This window comes from Fragaria vesca, linkage group LG5, assembly GCF_000184155.1.
Source record: "Fragaria vesca subsp. vesca linkage group LG5, FraVesHawaii_1.0, whole genome shotgun sequence".
NCBI lineage: Eukaryota > Viridiplantae > Streptophyta > Magnoliopsida > Rosales > Rosaceae > Fragaria > Fragaria vesca.
Window position 1 is genome coordinate 23,316,172 of NC_020495.1, and position 23,511 is coordinate 23,339,682.

General features: G+C 39.4%; 2 protein-coding genes and 3 pseudogenes across 2 annotated transcripts in view; 4 read left to right on the forward strand and 1 right to left on the reverse strand.

Moving 5' to 3' along the window:
* The window catches only part of LOC101305083 (cullin-1-like), a 3,508-nt gene extending 2,307 nt beyond the window's left edge, over window positions 1–1,201 (forward strand). Inside the window, exon 2 of the mRNA XM_004301703.1 lies at window positions 1,111–1,201. Within this exon, the coding sequence (XP_004301751.1) occupies window positions 1,111–1,201 (91 nt within the window). The remainder of the gene's footprint in view (window positions 1–1,110) is intronic.
* A 6,262-nt stretch (window positions 1,202–7,463) lies between these two features.
* On the forward strand, window positions 7,464–11,217 carry LOC101295422 (cullin-1-like). Its single transcript, XM_004300312.1, has 2 exons — window positions 7,464–7,542; window positions 8,931–11,217. The coding sequence occupies exon 2, from the start codon at window positions 8,955–8,957 to the stop codon at window positions 11,061–11,063; it is 2,109 nt and encodes a 702-aa protein (XP_004300360.1). The 5' UTR covers window positions 7,464–7,542; window positions 8,931–8,954; the 3' UTR covers window positions 11,064–11,217.
* A 4,191-nt stretch (window positions 11,218–15,408) lies between these two features.
* LOC101305381 lies at window positions 15,409–17,814 on the forward strand (annotated as a pseudogene).
* A 606-nt stretch (window positions 17,815–18,420) lies between these two features.
* Window positions 18,421–19,720, reverse strand: LOC101305672 (annotated as a pseudogene).
* Window positions 19,721–20,215: 495 nt separating this feature from the next.
* On the forward strand, window positions 20,216–21,081 carry LOC101305954 (annotated as a pseudogene).
* The last annotated feature ends 2,430 nt before the right edge of the window (window positions 21,082–23,511 follow it).

Genomic DNA, 23,511 nt, shown 5'->3' on the forward strand with positions numbered 1-23,511 from the left:
CCTCCTCTCTCTCTCTCTCTCTCTCTCTCACATTTAAAACCCATCAGCCAGCCATGGCTTCCCACTTTTCTCTCTCAACCGTTTCTCTCATCACCCTCCTCTTCCTCGCCGGACGCCGCCTCATCCATCACCATCAACGTCACCTATTCAGCCTCCACCATCGCCACCTGCCCCACCCCTCCGCTACCGGAGTGCGTGGCCTCGACAATCACTTCTCTCAGCCTCACCGCCCTCCGCCTTGACGTCTCTGACCCCAACCTCGTCTGCGCCTTCCTCTACTCCAACACCACCCTCCTCCTCACCATCCCCAACGCACTAGTGTCCCACCTCTGGCCGCCAACCGCACCAACGCCCTCTAGTGGCTCACCGTTCAACACTTCCAATTCCCAAATCTGAAATTTTAGGGATTGAAATCCCCAATTCCCAAATATGTTTCCAATCAAACAAATGGCTTCAATTTCATATAGAGGAAGGGGAGGTGAGCGAGAAGAGGTTGTTGGCTGGGGATTCGAAGTGGTTGAGATTTCAAGTCTAGCACGGGTTTGAAGCAGAAAACGGAAGGGCTTCATGGATGGTGTTGTTTAGGGTTTGGTTAGCGGTGAAGGGAGAAGATTGTTGTGAGGGTTTGAGTTATGGGCTTCGGGAGAGAGATGCGAGGTAGGTGGGTTTGAGTTTTTGGGGTCGGGAGAGAGATGCCGAGGAGCTGCAGGGTGAGCTACTGGTGGTGTGGTTGGTTGCTGGTGGTCTAGTTGCGGTGTGTTTGATTACGGTGTTGATGTGGTTGGTTGCTGGTGGTGTGGTTGGTTGACTGCTGGTATTGTTGTTGCGGTGTTGTTGAAGGTCCAACTGGTGATGTGGTTGCGGAGGAGGTGGCCGGAGGAGGAGAGAGAAGAGATTAAGGAGGGAGGGAGGGAGGGTGTTAAATGGAATTTCCAGTTGAAAAATATGTCCAGTCAGCAACTTAACCACTGATTTGGACGGCCACTTAACGGATGGACCTAATTGTGTGACATTGGATAGTTAATGGAGTAATCGATTGAAATTGAAAGTTAATGGAGTAAACTGTCAAGCGCATGAAAGTTAATGGAGTGACCAGTAATTAATTCTTAGGCTAATTATGATGCGAATTGAAGATCTTATAAGTCGTGATTACTTGGAGAGGGACAAGGAAAACTTGAACTTATTGAAGTATCTTGTGTGATTATTCAAGTAGTGTTAGTTTTTTTTTTTTGAGAAAATAGACAATTTCATTAACTTGTCAACGGTCCAAGCAGACGCTTACATCAATTTGCCTACTCACGACCAATAGGCAACAAACACTAACAAAGAGACAGATAGCCCTCATTACAAATGCGCTTAGTTAAGCCTATCACACATACTTCCAACTATTCCTATCTAAATTCCATGTAGCGGTAATTCCCGTCGCCTACGAACCTCAATTGATGTACAACAAAGTAAAACCGCACGAAATCTAAACAAGAATAGTCTTCCATTAGATGTTTAGGTAAAAGAAACAAGGAAATTAAACTACATCCTTGCCCTTATTATTAGAGCTTGCCTTTCCCCAATCATAACTCGAGAATGTCATGTGAGACGGAGCAAACAAATTCTGGGAAAGCTTTGGCTCAGGTCCACCAAAAACCATGCATAAAGGAATAAACCCAAACCTAGACCCAAAAGCCCAGATCCAAGCCCATAGCTTAGCAGTACCAATCATTTCTCTCCTCCAGGCCAACAACACCGCTCTTGCCAGCCACCATTTGCGAACCTCCAATCACCATGATTTTTAGTCATCAATAAGTCCAAACAGCGCCAACGAACCAGATGAGAGCCCTAAAAGCGCCGTTTTGCAGCCTTTCAGTCCAAGTGGTCCCGTTGGACAGAAAAAGCAGTCCTACCAATAGCTGAAGCTAGAGGCGACGAAACTGGTTGAGGTAGCATCAATAGCGGCCATAGAGAAAGTGATATAGGTAGGCTGGGTTGAAAAGTAGAGATTTGTGTATTTTTGGTGTGAAACAGATGTAATACTCCGGACCTAATTTTACCTATTTACCGGGTGTTTCTACGAATTACTGAGAAATTTAACCACGCTCGGTAACCTAGTAAGTTAACACTCGAGTTCATTTTTGAGTTTTTCTAAAATTGTTAAATTCTTCTTTTAAGGCCCCGAGGTCGTAGTACGCGACAACACGAGTTCACCGATGCCTTCAAATTATTTGTCTGAGCTTCGAGCTATTTTCTACGATTTATTAAAGGCTAGGTTTGGTAAAAGAAATTAATTTTCTGAAATTAAAAAATAGCTTATTTAATCTAAGCCATCAGATCAATTAGAGTTTTGATCTTGGCAGTCAATTCAAGTATAAAGGGAAGAGTGGTGTTGACTTCGATCAAAAGCCACATTGGGTGTTGACCCGAGCTTCGCTCTCTCTCTCTCTCTCTCTCCTCTCTCCCTCTTTTCTCCGTCGTCTTAGCGCCGAAACGACGCCGTCTGGCCACCCCTGGCGACGAGACCACCACTAATCCCTTCCTCTCCTTCTTCTCTACAAAACTCAGTTCATAGATCATCACTTGCAACTCAATTCGGTGGTGATCGATTGAAGGGAAGCTCGATTGTGTTCACCGGTTTCCAGCGAGTTCATTAGACACCGATGGTATGTCTCGGTTCACCTTTCTCTTCTCTTCATCTATGTGCCTTTGTTTCTTAAGATCAAGCTCCCTTTTCTACCTTTTATGGGCTTTCTCGGCGAGTCTCCGACGAAGGGTTTCCAGCGCTTTCTCCTTCTTGTTGGCGTCGCATTGAACACTTGGAGACCCAGATGATCATGTTGAAGACCAAGGGTACTGCTGCTGTGGTGTTAGAGGCGTTGGTGAGTTTGTGTGTTGTTGAAGACCATGGTTTGCAGAGGCTATATAGGCTGAGAGTGAACTTAGTCCGGTGAGGGTTATAGCAAGGTGAAGAATCTCTATGTTTCTGCTCGGTTTGATGTTTGAAATGCTATTGTGTTTTGTGGTATGGTGGATTGGTGATTGATCTTGGGTTTTTGTTGCTTGTTGTCGAGAACTTGGTGATATAGAGTTTACGGGGAGGCTATGGCGAAATTCCGGCAAGTCACAGGAATCTGGTGGAATATTCCGGCAAGAGATCGGGCGTACATGGAGTCAAGGCATAGTCCATTATATAGCTTCCGCTTATTTGTATATTTTTGTCTCTTTCCTTTAATATTAGAGTTGCTCTGAACCTATGAATATTGGTTGTGAGTTTTTTTTTTTTTAGTAAATAAATTAGGAGGTGTTGTGAATTTGGGGAGCACGAAGGCTCCAAGAGTATAATGTTGGAATTAGATTTTTAGAAGTGTTTGCAGGTATTTTTAGGAAGGATTGTTTATTTTCAAGGGAGGTTATGCCGAATTTACGGTAACATCTCTTTTAGAGGTGGTCTCCGCAGGGTTTACTTCGAATTTCAGGGGGAAATTCGGGGTGGGTCCTAACAACAGAGGTCGTGGCGCTAGGGTTTTGGGTGAAACTAGGTGAGCAGAGGCTCCTGGCTTCTCGGAGCAAAACCGAGTCTTTTTAGCTTTTGCTGTATTCAAGTAGTATTAGTTTAGCTAATTAAAGCAGACGAAACAATGATTTTCATTAGTTCTGTTTTTTTTTTTCTATTGTTTAAATCAGTATGGGTGCGTCTATTGTTACCCCACAAACCACTTTGCTCACCCCACACGTTATTGATTTATTGAAATACCAAAATAGCCTGATATAAAATTACAGCAAGGGACAATAAGTTGTTACAAATTACAATTTTTTTCTTTTTCTTTTTTATCTTTTTGTTTTGGATGAACACAAATTTTATAACTCTAACTCATATTTATCATATTCGGTCGTGAGTCTGAAGACACAAGCATTTAACCTGAAGATGAGGTAAATTGTTTTGTATTTTTTTTTATGATTCGTCTATCCCTTTACTCATTATTTTCCATATCGACTTTGTATGTAAATTCTCATGGACAACTATATATTGTACCGTATTTATGAACAACGGATAAATCAGTTCAAGAAACTTAGAAGTATGGAAGACGTTGCTACTAGAGATATATTTACATACATTGTGCATCTTGATATCGACTGATACCATTGAGTTGTTAAATTTGAGAGTTTTTTCTTGTTATTAATTTGGATTTATACTTTCAAGTGAATTTTTGACCACTTGGTGATTTTACTTACCTTGAGCAAATGTGAATTTCACAAAATATATATGAAGAGAATGTAAGGTGAACAAATAATGTATGGTGAACAAAGTAGAATTAAGAAAATGGTTTTTTAGGTATTGTTAATGGGTGAACAAAGTAGACTTACAATTAAAATTATATGAATGAGGTGTGTAGAGAATGTGAGGTGAGCAAAGTGGTTTGTGGGGTGGCAATAGACGCACCCAATCAGTATTCAGTTCATATATACTTTGTGTCTATTGTGGTTTAAAGTTTCAACTACGTACTTCACTTCTGGAATGCTTTTTTGGCTTAAAAAAAAGTACTCGAATATACTAGGTAGAGTGATCTATTCTCTATCACAAGTTTCTATGAGAAACAAGAATTACATATATGGTTATTACCTGAATGCTATAACTAGATGCACGAAGTTTGTATCAATCTGTACAAAAATGCAGAGGACTTGTTTGAGACTTGGCCAGAATAGTCTTGGACTACATGTGTCATAAGAAGATCATCAAGTAGCTAGGAGGAGCCAGCATACAATTGTTTTTAATTTTCTAGTTAATGAAAATTAACTAAAAATTAAGCGTCTCCCCTTTCAAAATAGAAGACTAGTCTAGAGCTAACTGACCCCGTAAGAGCAAGTTCACCCGTTGGGTTAGGTTCACAGTGACCTGGGCAACAGTTTCCACCCGTCAGAAATGTGAGATTGTTGTCACGTGACAATGACTGTTTATTGATTTTTTTTTTAAATGTTTTTAAGTGTAAATAATAGTTTTAGTAGTAAATAAATAATAATCAAATAAACAATATGACTTATATAAATTAACGAATTTATTCCACGAAAGATTAGCTATCAAAGATATATATTCTTTTGAGTGGGATGTGAAAAAAGGGTAGGTATCTATATAGAAGTTTAGAAGAAAAAAAAATGTAGCCCAAGCCCATGCACATGGCTTGCGTCAGCCACGAGGAGAACCTGTCAGACGCGAAAGAGAAACGCGTCTCCTACACGAACCAATCAGCATCAAGACAACATGTGTGCTCGTCTGTTTTTCGTCGCAACATGGACCATCCAACATGTGTCGCCTGCACATGGGTGGGTTTCTTATATTTTATTGCAATGCCTCTCTAATCATGGCCATTGGTTTCGTTTGGAATATCAATCAAACGGCTGGGAAGTAATAGCTATTTGGTTTTAATTTTTTTTAAGACAAAAATCTGACCTTTTTTTTTCTTTCCTTTTCTATTATTCAGCTTAATAGCCATTGAGATTGGATGGAAATGGTGAGCAACATCAGATTTTTGTCTTAAAAGAAATTCAAACCTAATAGTAATAGCTATTATTTCCTAGCCGTTTGATTGATATTCCAAACGAAACCAACAGCCATGATTAGAGAGGCATTGCAATACAATATTAGAAATCCACCCATGTGCAGACGACACGTGTTGGATGGTCCATGTCACGACGAAAAATTGACGAGCACGCATGTTGTCTTAATGTTGATTGGTTCGTGTAGGAGATGTGTTTCTCCTTCGCGTCTGACAGGTTCTCCTCGTGGCTGACGCAAGCCACGTGCATGGGCTTGGGCTGATGTGGCTCAATCTCGCCTGGGTTGATATACTTCTCTCACCTGAGCTAGATTGCTCCCCAACAATGAGCTAGATTGCTCCCTAACAATCTAACCTGGGTTGGATTGGGGAGATAACTCATTTATGGGTGGAACGTGTGTTTTTTCTCTTGGGTTGGATTGCTTATGTGTCAACTAACCCAAGTTGAATTTTTTTCAATTGGTGGACTTGCTCTAAATATTCTACATAGGGGATCCGTAAACCTCGGTTCTTTCTAGGGTTTTCAGAAAGGGGTTTTGGTTCCGTTCGACGGCGCGTCCGATGACGTTGTCGTCGGACGGGAGGCGGGCCCGGCGAGTTAGTGGTCGTATTGTGTAGGTTGTAGGAGGTGGTCTGAGAGGCGGGGGCAATTCAGGGGACCGACACTATGATGGGTTCTAGTATTTTTTTTAGTTTGTTGCTTGGTTGCTCCCGCAAGGATGGATGGACGTTGGTCATGTAAGGCAGATGAATCGTGGTGGTGGACTGAAGAGACGGTGAGGCATGAAGGGTAGAAGGCGGCAGCGATGACCCAATCAGATCTTTTCCCAATCTCGTTCTGGTCTTCACGCCAAATTCTGTTTGTAGATTATGGGAGGAGGCGGAGTACATGGCGGTCGGTGGGGATGCAGTCAGTGAAGCCTTGCTGGCGTGCGGCGGCTGCTTGTTGGCGGCGGAGCGACGAATTGGTGCCGGAAGATGTTGGATCCTCTGGGCCGAGTTCTTTGTTGGCCTGCTAATTGAGGGCCATGGTTCAGGGGGGCATGGGCTCATTTTGGGCCTAGGCTGTGGATGTTGTTTTGTTGGTTTTTTGTTGTCCCTCTTGTTTGATCAAGGATTTAGGTGTCTGGTAGGTTTGGTGTCGTTGGTCGGGTCGCGGGGCGTGCCATGATTATGGTATCGTTTCTAGGGACTATATGTTTTAACGTCGATTATCTCTTGTTTGTCAATGTAATAGGGAGGTTACTTGTGCATATATACTGTCAACTTTAGCATATAGTGTTTGAAATTGTTGTTTCTTCTTGAGGTTTTCTGTAAGGATGTATCAAGGATTTTGGAATAGGTTAAGATTACAGTTAAACCTTTATTGGTTCTTGTCCACTGTAATCGTTAGTGTTTTAGGATATGGAGAAGAGTGAGGAATTTATGTCTACCACCAATATCTCTTATGGTTGTAATCTTGGATTTATTATATAAAGTTACTTTTCTCAAAAAAAAAAAAAAAATAGAAGACTAGTATCACTCTTATTTATCGTAACAAAATTTTATGTTATCCCGCGTTTTCACAATGTAACATATTTTTTTTCGAAAAATAAACAAATTATCAAAATATACAACTACAAGAGTTCGAGTATCACAAAATTCTTTCACGAAGTTCGAAATCCAAAATGATTTAGATTTGGTGATAATTCACAAACAACCTCTCTATCAACAGTAGTTTAAATTTTGAAATCATCTCAAATCAATTTTGTTATCTTATCTTCCCAAAGAGATGAAAACATGTAGCCCTAAGCCAGAACGTACAGACTTAAAACAAAAACAAAAAGCAAAAGACAACTTGGGACAGATGAATTTGCAAATACCGAGTGGGTCCCTACGTTTTCGTTTCTAAAATCTCTATCGTTGTAATCGCAGTCATTTCTCTAGTGTGTACAAAGAGAAGCAGAGTGATGTAGTTCCCAGATTCTATGGTGTCTCTGATCTCCGGTGCTCAAATACTCAGGTATGCTTTTGTCAAATCAATCTTTGTTGTTCTTCATCTTCATCGGATGCTTAATTTACAACAATTGCAATATTCTTTCTTCTGGGTATCAACTAATTTGGATGAAATTGTATGTTTTTCCTTTGAAATTAAACTGTTTAGTTGTGCAAGGTTATTCATTTGATCTGTTGGGTTTAAGGGTTTATTTTCTTGTTTTGCTGAAATTGTTGAGGCTATTGTTTACAGTTCATATAGATGGTAATGAATTCAAATTGTGTTGAATTGATAACTGATAGCAGGGTTTGAGTGGTCATGATTTAGACGTGTTAGTATAAACCTGGTTGAGGGATAGAACTTTTGAGATGAGAAAAGAGTGTTTGGGTGAAAAAGGAGAAGGGGTTTTGACTGCAGTGAAATTGTTGGTGTGGAAACTGGGATTATGGTGGGAGGAGTGATGGTTGAAATTGAATGGTATAGGAATGAGTGAAAGGAGTAATAGTGTGGGAATGGTTGAGAGTGAAGGGGGTAATCGGGGCGGTAATATTGTGCATGCAGAGTGTTTGGGTATGGGTTTTATTGGTAATAGTTTGAGGTGGTGAAGTGTGACCGGTGCTGGTGAGGTTACAAGGAGATGACAATGCTGGTGGGAATAGGCAAAGAATCTGTCCATGACTGGTTCTCTGGAGATCATTCATGAGTTGATATAGGTCTGAACTTCTTGATGCTGGCACAATATAAGGAAGGATTACATGAACAGGAAATCAAAAGTAGGAAATTTATTTTATTTTGTTATATTCAAACCATCCCCGCACCCCCCCCCCCCCCCCCCCAAAAAAAAAACACAGGAGAATTCCTGACATTTTAGATAGCAGTCCAGCAGTAGCCTAGTTCTATTTTATTTACCAAAATAAACCTCAATTGGATTTATTTTAATTTACCTTAAGGATCATTTCTGAAACGATGAGTCAAATTGAGATATTGTTAATCACTTCATCATAGTATAATGTCAGTTTATCAGACAAATTCTTTCTGGATGTGCTGTATGTGTCTGACTTTACAGTGACGGTTCTCAGTAATAGAGATGCGCGACTCTGATAATTGAACTCTGCGGAGCAGTCTTGTTGTGGAAGTCCACAAGTTTACTCAATTTCCCAGATGTCCACTAGGAAACTTGATTATATACATTGATGCACACACACCAGATATATTACGATATGCAACTCTAATATAAACATGGACTCAAGTCAATTCTCTAAATCATTGGATTTCTTATACATGCCAAGATGATGTCCATAATGATATACTAACTATTTACAATTACATCATTTGTGTCTGTTTTATATTCTTTGCATAAATGTATATCATCAAAAATACAAATTTGTACATTTTCTTATTTGATTTTGTTATAGCTGCAGGATATTGAATTCACAACAATGAGTCGCAAAGTCATAAATTTCAGTGATGGATGGGACTATGTTAAAATGGGGATCGCAAAGCTAAGGCTGGTGGCAGGAGGATCAGAGCGTCCTTTCACAGCAGAAGAATATATGTTGCTGCACACAACTATCTTCAACATGTGTACCCAAAAGCCCCCCTATGATTATTCTAAAGAGCTTTTTAGAAAATATCAGAAGACATGTCATGAATATTACAGGAAAACTTCTGAAGAGTTTGATACTTCAACAGATCAACCTGATGAGCTTATTTTGCGGCAGCTTGTCAAAATTTGGGAACATCACAAACTTATGGTCTTTTGGCTGCCAGGAATCTTTGCTTATCTTGATCGGTACTTTATCCCCCGAGAGAAGCTTCCTACGCTAAATGAATTAGTTGCAGATGACCGCTTTCATGATTTGGTTTATCGGAGGATAAATGCTAAGGTCAGAGATGCTATAGTTCATCTCATTGATAAAGAGCGCAGTGGAGAGGAAATTGATAGAGCAGCAGTGAAGAAAGCAGTGGATGTAATTGTTGAAATTGGAAAGGGAACAGTGAATGCTGTTGAAAGAGACTTTGAATCAGACTTGCTGAGAAATGCTGGTGAGTATTATTCCTGTAAAGCATCAAGTTGGATATTGGAGGTAAAATCTGATACAGATTATATGTCGAAGGCTGAGGAGTGTTTGCGGATAGAGAGGGATAGGGCTTCACATTGCTTCCATGCAAGTACTGAGCATAAGCTGGTCCAAAAAGTGCAACATGAGCTCTTTGAACCTCTCGCTAGTATATTTAAACAGAAAGTTATTGCTGAGGGTGCAACGTTGTTTCAAGATGCTGCAAAAGACGGGGATTCTTCAGATGGAGCTGGCCTGCCCGAACAGGTCCTTGTCAGAAATTTAATTAAGCTGCATGATAAGCATATGGCATATGTCAATCATTGCTTCAAAAACTACTATCTCTTCCGCAAGGCTTTGAAGGAGGCTTTTGAGATATTTTGCAACAGAGCTGTTGCTGGAATTTCAAGTGCTGAATTACTTGCTGCATTCTGTGATAATCTTCTTAAAAGCAGATGGAATGAGACAGTGATAGGTGAGCAGGAAATAGAAGAAACTCTTCAAAAGGTTGTCAGTACGGTGCTTCCATATCTGAGTGACAAAGACCTTTTTGCAGAATTCTACAGGAAAAGACTAGCTCGTCGTCTCTTGTTTGATCATTGTCTTAGCAAGGACCACGAGGAGAGAATTCTGACACAGATGAAACGACAATGTGGTGCCCCTTTCACCTCAAAGATGGAGGGAATGGTCATGGATTTGACATTGTCTGAGGACATTCAGATGAGGTTTCAGGAATATCTGCAGAGTAATCCAAATGTAAATAATTTGGAGATGGATTTGACAGTGACTGTTCTTACAACTGGTTTCTGGCCAAGTTATAAATCATTTGGTGACAATATTCCTGAAGAAATGGTGAGATGTGTTGAAGTTTTCAAAGGATTCTATGAAGCAAAAACGAAGCACAGAAAGCTTACGTGGGTTTACTCATTGGGATCATGCAACATTGTTGGGAAGTTTGAGCCAAAACAAGTTGAATTGGTTGTATCAACCTATCAGGCTGCTCTCCTCCTACTTTTCAATCCTTCAGATAAATTGAGCTATTCAGAAATAGCAACTCGGTTAAACCTTAACCATGACGATTTGGTTAGAATTCTTCATTCACTCTCATGTGCTCGGTACAAGATTCTTATCAAGAATCCAAATACAAAGACTATCTCGCCAAATGACGACTTTGAGTTCAATTCTGAATTCACGCATAGAATGAGAAAAATCAAGATTCCTCTCCCACGAGTGGTGGAAGAAAGGAAAGAAGTAATAGGTAATGTAAACAATGATAGACGATATGCTATTGATGCTGCAATCGTGCGCATTATGAAGCGACAAAAGGTTTTGGGTCATCAACAATTAGTTACAGAGTGTGTTGAGCTGTTGAGACATACATTCAAGCCTGACATCAAAGCAATCAAGAAGCGCATCGAAGACCTTGTCAACCGTGACTACTTGGAGAGGGATAAGATAAATGCAACAGTATATAGGTATATTTTGTGATGCAAGTACTGTTGTAGTGTTCATATATCTGTGGATATGCTGCAAGTATAAATCATTTGTTGTACTTGGTGCTGCTTTTGGAATGTTATCGTATGTATGTGGCTTAAATGTTTACGAATTTTTGCTCTATGAAAGCTAGCCCAGTTTCTTCTGCATTTATCTTAGAGGTGATGGAAATGGAGAAAAAGTTGAACTCTTCCCTTTGCTTCGAAGGTGTTTTTTTTTTTACAGGTTTTGTTGCTATTTCATGGAACTAAGTATATTTATCAAGTGGTACGAGTTTCCTAGGACTTTGACTTGGTAGTGAACCAGGTCCTTCAATCCACCGTCTGGCATGTTTAGTCCCCATACCTTTAATTTATCTGAGTGTTGCTCTTACGTTGGCAAATCTGGCAAGCTAGGAATGCGTTTTGGAATGATATTATGCTTTCCTGCACCACCCTCCACGCCAGTACTGGAAAAGTGGAATTCAAGCCAACGGTAACCACCAGATGATGATTCTCTGCGTAATGCCGTAAACCAGGACCATGAGTCCATGATGCTGCTATTGGTCTCGGGTACATTTAGCAGCACCTCTGAGCAGTACCGTTAGCCCAAATGCAAGCCTGCCAGCTCAGCTAGAGGCTGAGGCGGCATATTTTGAATTTAAACTATTAAAAACGAACTTGGCTTATTTGCTTAGATTCATGTTGTTTTGATTTGCTTGGATGTCTTATAAGTTATAACCATTAGATTGAGTAAATCTAATGATTATACTTGCAACATATCATTACTCAATCTAATGATTATAAGACATCCGTTAAAAATAATGAAAGGTTGGCAATAAATGGCGCGAGATTTATTTCCTCTTTTTTTTTTTAGTTGGAGATTTATTTCCTTTTCTATTTGGGTCTATTTTGCCGAATTACTTATTCTTTTCGGCATTCCTTATGTGCCCCTATTAAATATATTTTGTTCATAAATGTCAAGAATTATGAAAATAACAAAGTAACAATTATTTTTCAGTAATTTAATATGGCATTAATATGTTACTAATCTCAAAAGTATTTCTAAATATATTCTGATTTATGACGTCAGATAAATATTGTAAAGTGTAAGAATTTGTTTGAATGCTTGTATATATATTGCTCATTTTTTTTTCATTTTTTAAAAAGTTTTTTTATTAAATAATTTACACACCGTTACATATGTCAATAGTGTTTAAACCCATGACCTCAAGCTATTTTTTGTTATATACAAGTTTGCTCATATGTTTTAAGGGACAATGGAGGTAGATGCATCTCAGCCGCATATGTCACATTCAAATAGACTTAACAACTGAATGACCAAGATGTAATCAAAATGGATAAAACGAAAAAAAAAAATAACCACAATAGAAGAGCCCTACACATAAATAAGTAGCGTCCACTTAATCACCGGACCAGAAGATATAAATTCAATGGTAGAAACTAGAGACTAAAAAAGTTTTAAAAGTTTTAAGATTTTCTTTTTTGATCACCTTTAAATTTAAAACAAACTAATAATATCATGGTCACTGTGACGAGTATAAAATTCATATTCATATAAGGTCCTTGAAATGGACTAAAGTTTGAAAAATTCATAATAGGGGCCAATTGAGGTAGAACCCTAAAAGAATCAGAAACGTAACGATCTTTTTAAGCAGTCAAACTGGTAGAATCTATGTGTAATGAAGAATTATTGAAGATGATCAAGCGTAATTTCTAATTCTCTATTCTATTCGAACAGTGAGTTCTCTTAAATAATATAATTTAGATTACGACTTAGTTTCTTTTTATGGGGGTTTGGGGGGTCAATCCATTAAAACATAGCAAATAATATTTAAACATAACTCACCTCGATAAGCTACGACAAAACTGAGCTATTCGAAGAAAGCGGAAACTGACATAAAGTCAAAATAGAACAATGAAAAACTACCTTACATGCAACGAAAGCTTTATAACAACAAAGGAAACCTTAGGGCAGTTTCCTGACCATGCTAGGAAAGGAACTAGACTGGAACCAAGCACTCTCCTAACTATATCCTGACTTACAATAACCTACGAGGACCATCACTCGAAGGCACTCCTATTAGCGCTACCCATACCTTAGTTATGTAAGAGTCATTCTATTTACTATTTGGAAATATTTAGGTGCTACCAAAGCGTCATTTCTTTTCTCCTTCAAAAGAAGGTAAGAAACTTGAGCCTTGGTCCCTTGGAGTATCACTAGCGTTCTATTTGGATCAGCTGAGAATGAGAGTTGATCGAGGTTTTGTTCTTTAGGTTGTTGTTTTTATTTTTGTGTATCGAAAAAAAAAAACCCTGAGCTTTGGAAAATGCAAAGGAACTGTAAGAACGACACGTATTCGCAAAACTACCAATATAAAGCGAAACAGGCTGTCGTTAGATACACGTCCCTTTCCTCATTTCCAAAATCCGGGTCACAGAATCAATGGTTAGTCTCACTCCCAGCTACTCAAGTCGCCGCAGCCAGAAAGCCACAGTATAGCCCCAAAGGGCTCTATCAGGTATATATGCTTTGTTTGATCAAATATATGTAGTTTTGCTTTCATGTTCCATGATCATGATCATAGTTATTTGCTTTTACGAGAATGAGAGCTCTACCTTTTGTTGTTTGAAATTTTGATATATCAGTGCATGTCTTTAAGAAATTCATGTTTAGTCCCTGAATCATAGACATGTGCATGTCAGATTTGAATTATCTTTTATGTTCTCTGTTTTTGTCTTTTTGATTTGGAGGAAATATGTGTTGCATTGTTTGTGAAGGCCATTATTTGTTTGATTCGTTGTTGCGAGTAGGGTTTATTTTCTTTTTGATAACATGGGGTGGATTGGTGATTAGTGGCATGAGTTTTGAGTGAGTGATCAAGCTTTTGTATTAGTCAATCAGAAATGGAAGAAGGGTCATGCATACTCGGGTCAGTTTTTGGAAAAAGAGAGTGGCTCAGATGTGGATTTGGGAGTTTTGTGTTTCTGTGTTTGGAACGATGGGCATGCTTTTTGTTCAGAGAATGTGGTGGGCATAGTCGAGATTATGCCCGCCCAATTATTCATTGGGGCGACAATTTATGCATGGCTGATAGCCTTTTTTTGTGAGGATTTCACTGAGTCACTGGTTGGATATTACACACACTATAACAAAAGCTCCCAAAGCATAATTCTGCTTTTGCATATACAGCCTAAACAGAAACAGATCCCTAGCAAATACTACCCATTCAAGAATTGCTGGCAGACTTAATCAAGGACTACCACATGGCTGAGTAGCCTTAGTAATCTGGAAAGCGGTTTATTGGTAGGATTGGAGCAGTCAGAGGTGGTGATGGGGTTGTGGGGACTGATGGTAGTGAGGATATGACAGTGGCAAAGGCAAACTTCTGCCATCCAGTTGAACTTGTTTTTCAGGTCTTTGGAACAGTAACGTCATATTGAAGCTGGCAATTTAAGGACAGAATACAAGAAAAGGAAATAAATGCACGAAATACACTTTTAATTCATTTCATTCATGCCTCTAGGTACACTTTAATGCAGTACAAACTCCCTAACACAAGCGTACACGCGTGCAAACACAGAGTTTACATGCACACCAGTAGTGTGAAGAATATGCAACCTTTCCAATAATTGCTCCTGAAAATTTAGTCAGTGGATATATATAAGCATATTTAAAATAATCATCTGGTGGAGTAATGACTATATATAGTCCTTCATATCAGCTTTGTGATGTTTATGGAGCTCTAGCTCCTTATGTGTAGACAACAGAATGAGTATGAAATTTATCTCATGTGTGAGCCCATGTTAGATGATCTTTGATGGTTGGAAATGATTCTATATACAGAACGTTTGGATCTGCTTTATAAGAATCTGAACCCCCTACCCCAAGCCTGCACACTAATGATCAAAACTACAAACATGTTAGGTATCCTTTAAGGATCGATCATTTCTAAAAAAATATCAATTAATCCCAGATATTACTCATTCCTTCATTTCAGTTTGTTGGACAAACTTTCTGCTTTGGCTGATATCAATAGTATACATAGATATTTCTATAACAATCTGTATCTAATTATTAGTAGTATACATAGATATTTCTATAACGATCTGTATCTAATTATCAGTATGGACTCGAGTTATTAGCTTCTCTACATCATGATATATATTTTTAGATGCCTTGATATATGACCAGATCGAATGTTACCTTAACTTTGTAAAGTTAATATTTCTCATTTTGGTTATATTTCTGTTTATTAATTTGTTCGAGTCATAACAATGTTGATACTTATACCTGCTTAATTATAATTGTAGAATACAGTATGTTTCTATTTGCAATAATGGATAGGCCAACAATATCTGGGTTCGATGATGGATGGAGACAGATTGAGGAGGGAATTTCAGAGCTAATAATGATTGCGGAAGGAACAGATCGGGACATAACAGGTGTAGAATACATAAGGCTTCGTGCACTGGTCCATGCCATGTGTTTTCCGAAGTTCCCTTATGATTATAAAGAACAGCTTTGTAACAAATATGGAAATATGGGTGAAGAATGCAGGGAGAGATGTGAAAAGTACAGTGTGCCAACTAATCCGGATGATGAGTTTATGTTGCGGGACTTTGTCCATAGATGGGCACATTGTAAAATTGTGGTTGAAATAGTGCCGCAACTCTTTGGTTATCTTCATTGCCTCCACATACCTGATAGGTCACTTCCTAAAATGAATGAAATTGTCGGACCTAACTGCTTCCATGATTTGGTTGATCAGAAAGCAAATATTCAGGTGAGAGTTGCTGTAATCAATCTTATTCATAAAGAACGTGATGGAGAGAAAGTTGACAGAAAACTATTGAAGAAGGTGATGGATATATACATTGAAATGGTAATGAGAACATCGGACACTTATGAACAGGACTTTGAAGCACACATGCTAAGAGATACAGGTGAATACTATTCTCGTAAAGCATCTAGTTGGATTTTGACAGATTCATATGAAGATTATATGTGGAAGGCGGAGAGATGCTTGACAAAGGAGAGGGAACGAGTTTCTCATTACATCCATGTAAGCAGTGAGCACAAGCTGTTGCAAATAGTGCAACAAGTGTGGTTTGATCCTCTTGCTGATGTATTTAAACAGCAAGTGGCTATAGAATGTAGAAATTTGGTACACCTGGTTGAAGATGCTGCAGAAAACCAGGCTTCTTCTTCTAATGGAGCAGGCATGCTGGAACAGGTCATTTTCAGGAAGTTAAATGAGGTGCAGGTTAAGTATGTGAAATATGTCAATGATTGCTTCAAGAACTACTTTCACTTTCACAGGGCTCTGAATGAGGCTTTTGAGCAATTCTGCGACAGAGCTTTCTCTGGATGTCTTTGTTTTCTTAGAGAGGATATGGTGGAGGATCTTTCACTGATATATAGACTTTTCCATAAAGTACCTGGAGGCCTGGAATCTATAGCTAATGCATTCAAATATATAGTTTGTTACTGCTGAAGGTACAGCCTTGGTTAAACAGGCTGCTAATATTGCAAATAACCAGGCTTTAAATGGATCAGGCATGCAGGAACAGGTTCTTATTAGACAATTACTTGAGCTGCAAGCTTTGAAAATGGGATATATCTGGGGCTTCTTTATGAGTCACTCCCTTTTTCACAAAGCTCTTCATGAGGCTTTTGAGGTATTCTGCAATATAAGTGCTGAAGTACTAGCTGTGTTCTGTGATAATATCCTGAAAGGCAATGGGATTGACAAACTGTGTGGTGATCAGGACATAGAAGAAATTCTTGACCAAGTTGTTACGGTGTTGCTTCGCTATGTCAGTGACAGAGACCTCTTTGCAGAGTTCTACAGGAAACAACTTGCTCGCCGTCTATTGTCTTATCAGAGCGCCAACAAGGATCTGGAAAGTAGTATATTAACAACAATGAAGCAGGAATATGGGGGGCAGTTCACCTCAAAGATGATGTCATTTTATCTCGGGAATGTGAGACAATATTCAAGGAATATCTTCGCAGTAATCCAGATGCAAATCCGGGGATGGATGTGACAGTCACTATTCTTACAACTGGTTTCTGGCCAAGTTATAAGTCATTTGTTAACCTTCCTGCAGAGATGGTGAAGTGTGTTGAAGTTTTCAGAGGATTCTATGCTTCAAAAACTGAACACAGAAAACTTTCATGGGTTCACTCACTGGGCACATGCAACATCATTGGGAAGTTTGAGCCAAAAGCAATTGAATTAGTTGTGTCAACCCAGCGGGCGGCTCTTTTGCTACTATTCAATACTGCTGATACTTTGAGCTGTTCAGAAATCGCAACTCAGTTAAATCTTAATCATGATGACTTGGTCAGAGTCCTTCATTCTCTGTCGTGTACCAAGTACAAGATCCTCATCAAGAATTCATATACAATGACAATCTCGGCACATGACACATTTGAGTTCAATTCTAAATTCACACACACAATGAGGAGAATTAAGATTCCTCTCCCGTCAGTAGTGGATGAAACAAAGGAGGTAAAAGATGGTGTTAACAAGGACAGGGGATATGCTATTGATGCTGCAATCGTGTTGATTATGAAGGAGCAGAAAGTTTTGAGTCATCAGCAATTGGTCCTGGAGTGTGTTGAGCAGCTGAGACAGTATTTCAAGCCTAACATCAAAGCCATTAAGGAGCGCATTCAAGATCTCATCGATCGGGAGTACCTGGAAAGGGACCAGGGAAAATATAGGTACCTTGCATGATTCTATCATATACTACTCTTTTAGGAAGTTTCCTTTTCTATCCATTTTTTCTGCAATAATTCACCAAAAGAGTGAGTTTGAAATAAAGAACATTTATATTTAACATTTGTTTCCGAGGTTTTATCATGATGGAACATTCATGAAGAACATTAAGGTTTTGTGGCCTTCTATTTCCATCAAGTGACTTCATTGATTAGGTCTTTGAAGTGACTCCATTGATTAGGATTTCTGGCCGTTACTACATTAGTTCAATTGCTTTCATGCATGCCTTCTTCCAAACCCACTTATGATGGAACAGTCTAGCCTATTTTCTTGTTCTTATCCTTCATTCCTTCTCGTATAAGGTATAGTTCGTCTTGTTATATTCAATAACATGACAGACTACTGAGACTAGTGCTTAGCTGTGATTGAGCAGACTTTTATTACTTTGAATATTGGCCATGTACAGAAATTGAATATTGGCTTAAATTGAGGAACAGCTTACTTAAGAAGATGAACTGATTGATGTGCATACAGTTGGATCAACAAACACAAAAGTGAAACAAACAACACTCGGCCAAAACTGGCCTAAACCCCAAAACAATTGGTAACCCTTACAAGTTTTAACTACTTCTGCTCCTCCATTATTCGCGTTACCTTGCCCAGGGCCACAGTATTTCCTGATGCTCTCAAAGAAACGCTTCCTAGAGCTCTACACTTGGAGTACTCTACCACACAAACTGGCTTCTCCAGAAATACCTCTACAACAGCTACCTGCTTTGCCAGAAGACAGCGAGGAGATTTTTTTTGCCACTTTTAAAGTCTTCGGATCAAGTAATGCTGCTATTTTCACGACTTTTGCTGCCTCTTTCGCATGGTGTATCTGAAACTCCAGCTGAGAGTCAACCAACAAAGGCTGTGCCCCGTCCAAAAGTTGCACATTCAATTCCAAATGTCTCGCAAATGCAACCGGAACATCAGGGCCACAGAGCACGCCTCCTGCCATCACTTGACGATCAGTAATCCCTTGGAGAGTTACAGCCAAATTGTCACCAGCTGTGGCAGTTGAGCATGACTGAGAACCGTCACGTTCCAAAGACCGGACAGTCCGTAATTCTCCAGAAGGCATGACCCGAACCTGAAGTCCATTTTGAAGAGTTCCAGCTTGCAATTTACCACAAGCAGAAACCTGCCCTCTGGAAGATTTAATGACATCACATATAGGCATCAGCAGTGACTTCTCAGACTCTCTCTTAGGAGGTTGAAAGGAATCAATTGCCTCCAACAAGCAAGGTCCGCTATACCAAGACAACAAACGTTCATTACCAGGAGCTGACACCATGTTCTGATTCTCCATGGCACTCAATGGAACCCAACACACTGCAGACTCCTCGAAACGACAGGAACGTGAGAGGTATGTTCCTAGTGTGTGTTTGATCTCATCAAATCTTTCCTTGGAGTAGCCAACAACATCCATCTTGTTAACAGCAACTACAATCTGCTTAACGCCAAAGCTTTTGATTATCTGTGCATGCTCCTTAGTCTGTCCTCCCTTCATACCAGCTTCAAATGCACCATGCGAACCATCAACAACAAGTATTGCAGCATCGGCTTGTGTGGCACCGGAGATCATGTTCGGAACAAAGTCTCTATGGCCAGGAGAGTCCAGAACAACAACCTTGTACTTTTTGGAGTCAAAATATGCAACAGCCACACTCATAGTTATTCCTCTTTCTCTTCCTTCTGCGCTCTCGTCCAATGCCCACGCATAGGCAAAAGAACCCTTTCCCTGTGACTTCGCCTCTTTTTCATTTTTGTGCATTTCTTTTTTGGATATTCGTCCTAATAGATGAAGCAATCTACCTGAAATTGTGGATTTTCCCGAATCCACATGTCCAACCATCGCCAGATTCAGTTGATGACTCATGGTTGGTTCTTTTCCTGGTGGAGAGATAAAGCACTGTTGTTGAAGAATATTGGGTTATTTTCTTAAGCTATGAAAATGGAACGGCAAGTCCCTGGCCTTTAATTTATACTCAACGTCCTCCTTCCTATTCATATTCCTATTCTAAATGGGAATACAAAAGGGAAGGAAGCGGTCTCCTTATCCCTACTGGATTTAGAAATACACAAAGAAGCTGTGGGAAACGGTCTCCTTATTCCTATTGGGATTTAGAAATACACAAAGAAAGCGGTGTCCTTAGTCCAATAGGATAGAATAAGAGACGGGAACTCTTTGACTTATTTCCCTATAAGAAAACGGAAATTGATCGATTGGCCTTCAAAGTGCAGACTCTCTATATATACCGCAAGAAATATAGGATCCTCTCCCGGGGAAATAAGTGTTTATTGACCGCAGGAGTTGTCGTTTGATTCTGTTAGATTGGGAGGAGAGCAACTTCATTACACTAGTGGGTCTGAGATGGATGCATTGATGACTGCAAATGCTGGTATCGGTGGGAGTGGCGGCAATGAGATAATGATTCCTCAAATCAATGATTCAGTAGTGGATAATCCAAAGCAAGGCCTGAACCAGGTCATTAACTCTTATTGAGAAGACTTTAGGGCTCATTCACCAGCTCTACCTTACTGTGTCGTCGTTTAACGCTGGCTCGGAGCACCCCTTCCAGCACCTAAATGCTCTTGTTACGGAGCTTGACAATATGGCCAAGTTGTCTGACAAGTGCACTATTCAGGTTCCTGCAGAGGTTTTTAATTTGATTGACGATGGAAAGAATCCTGATGAATTTACAAGAGATGTCATAAGCAGTTGTATTGTGAAAAATCAGATCACTAAAGGCAAAAGTGATGCCTTCAAGAGTTTGCGCAAACATCTTCTGGACCAACTTGAACATGCATTTCCTGATGAAGTTGAATCATACAGAGACATACGTGCTGCTCACTACTAGAAAAAGTATCCATCATCGTTGCGCTTTTGCTGCTGAAACGAAACGGCTTGCCTGCAAGCACAAAGCAAATTATTTCCAATTGCAATGGAGATGCATGTGCAGGTCAATCCGGAGTTTTAACTGTCTAATTCATTTTGTAGCATGTTCTTAGATCCATGTCTTACCATGTGTTGATGTGCAAATACTCTAAGTGATTTAAAACTTAATGATTTCGGTAACATATTCCTAGTTTCGTGTTAAAGTGATGTTTTTTGTATAAACCCGTAGGCTAAGCATGAACATAATAGAACATAAACATACACGTAAGGACACAACTTTTATAGTGGTTCACTATGTCATCGGAGGGCATGATTACATCCACTTGAATCTACTATCATGAGGCCTAAATGCCTTTGGTGTACAAGTGTGGAGTTGAGATCTTTTCTACATATGGGAAATCTTCCTTTTATAGCTAAGGAAGGTCCCCTCACATTTCATGTTTCCAATGTGGGATCAACTACAGTCTACACATATCTCTTATTATGGTGTCTTCTTGTGGAGCTTGGAGGAGCATCTTCCCAATATGATAATGATGATCCGTCACCATAACGAGGTAGCCCGAATATCGGTCTACCGGATGTATGCCCTTTTCAACAGCTTCCCTACAATTTATCTATTATAGGGAAGCAAAAAGTAGAGCTATAAGTAATTTTTCATCTCCAACTCTAAAATTTTAGAGTTTGTTGCAAATATGAGGAATTTGGTCTCATCACATCCCTCATTTGGAGAAAATTTTAAGGAATCTGAAAGGAACTTAGTATTGAAATTTGTATTTAGTTTTTAAGTAAATTGGTTCTTAATTTGTTTTTGTTTTGTTTTGATTCGGGACTTGAATCAATTAAATGCAGACTTCATTAGAAAAAATAAGTTAAGTGCACACAGTGTGCTATATACAGGGGCGGAACCACGTTCAGGCCCGACCCCCCCCCCCCCCCCCCCCAAAGTTTCTACAGTTCTCTCAATTTAGTGTGTTGCAACTGATCAAATCTATCTGATATCAGTTCATTTCTGTATCTGAACCCCCCTCAACCAATCTTATACTACCACGTTTCCCACTTGATAGGTAAGAGAACCAAAAAGAAAAGATCAAACATGGCTACTATTTTATATTAATTAATATTTTATTATAGTGAAGTGATAATCACAAATATTTAACAGATGTTAGGGAGATATTGTAATATCCCACATCGGTCAAACGGAGAGGGGTTATGTGTTGTATATGTACATGCCCACCTCCAATTTAACACAAGGCCTTTTGGTGGCTCAGCGGCTTCGGAGGGGATGGGTACTCCGAGGTTAAGCATGTTGATGCTAGAGCAATTCCAAGATGGGTGACCTACTAGGAAGCTGCTCCTGAGCTGCCGGAAACAAAACCGTGAGGGCCGGTGGGCCCAAAGCGGACAATATCGTGTCACGGCGGAATGGGTCCTGGGGTGTTACAAATGGTATCAGAGCCACTCTGCCGTGTGGTGCGAGTGTGCCAACGAGGGCGTCGGACTCCCAAGGGGGGTGGATTCTAATATCCCACATCGGCCAAACGGAGAGGGGTTATGTGCTGTATATGTACATGCCCACCTCCAATCTAACACAAGGCTTTTTGGTGGTTCAGCGGCTTTGGAGGGGATGGATACTCCGAGGTTAAGCATATTCATGCTAGAGAAATCCTAGGATGGGTGACCTACTGGGAAGCTGCTCCTGAGCTACCGGAAACAAAACCGTGAGGGCCGGTGGGCCCAAAACGGACAATATCGTGTTACGGCGGAATGAGTCCTGGGGTGTTACAGATATATTGATTTTGAATTTTTTGGAGTAAAAACTTTCCTTCAATTTTGTGCCTCTGCATATCTGATCTCCATCGCGTATGGACTAAAATGGTACAAAGCTAGCTAAAGTATCACAATGTCTTTCACGTCGATAAAAAATTATGGTTCCGTTTTAGAGTCTAAATTATTGCTAACATCAACTTTTTATATGATTACTGTCGTTATTGAAATCAAAAAAAATTTAATAACGAGCTTGTCGATAACAAATTAATGATGTACACATTGTGTTATATGCATTTAACATATAGCTAACTAAAATAAATTTAAATCTAGTCCTCTGATCTATTATCAAACTTGGACCCCCCCTAAGTGAAAATCCTGGCTCCGCCCTTGGCTATATACCCGAAGTCCTAAATTGTATGCGGCTTGACTCCTTTTCAACGGCTTCCTTACAATTTCTCTATTATAAGGAAGTAAAAGTTAAAGCTATAAACAATTTTTCATTTTAGAGTTCCTTATAATATGAGAAATTTAGTTTTCATTTTCTCTCTCATAGCATTCCCCATTTGGAGAAAATTGTAGGAAAACTTAAAAAAACTTAGTATCGAAATTTGTATTTAGTTTTCAAGTAAATGGGCTATTTGTTTTTGTTTTGTTTTGATTTGAGACTTGAATCAGTTAAATGCACACTTTGTATAACGTTGTTTACAATATCGTTGTAAATATTCTCAATATCGTTGCCTAACACAAGATCTTTTTCCGTTTGAGAGATAATGATGCAATCCACGTTCAACTTGAATTGAATCGCTCTTTGATTCCATCACTATTTTCACTACTAAAGCCAAACGCTCATGTTTCACCAAATTTTTGGATAGCCCAAAACACCTTTTAGTCTAGAAAAAAATTAATCTCATAATAAAATTATTCACATTGTTCTTTTTCTTAAATAAATAGTAAGAAAATGTTAATCCATTTGAATGAATAATATCTGGAAAGTAACCTACAGT

Excerpts from the sequence above, each read along its gene's own strand:
- LOC101295422 (XM_004300312.1), top strand. The coding sequence starts at position 8,955 with ATGAGTCGCAAAGTCATAAATTTCAGTGATGGATGGGACTATGTTAAA.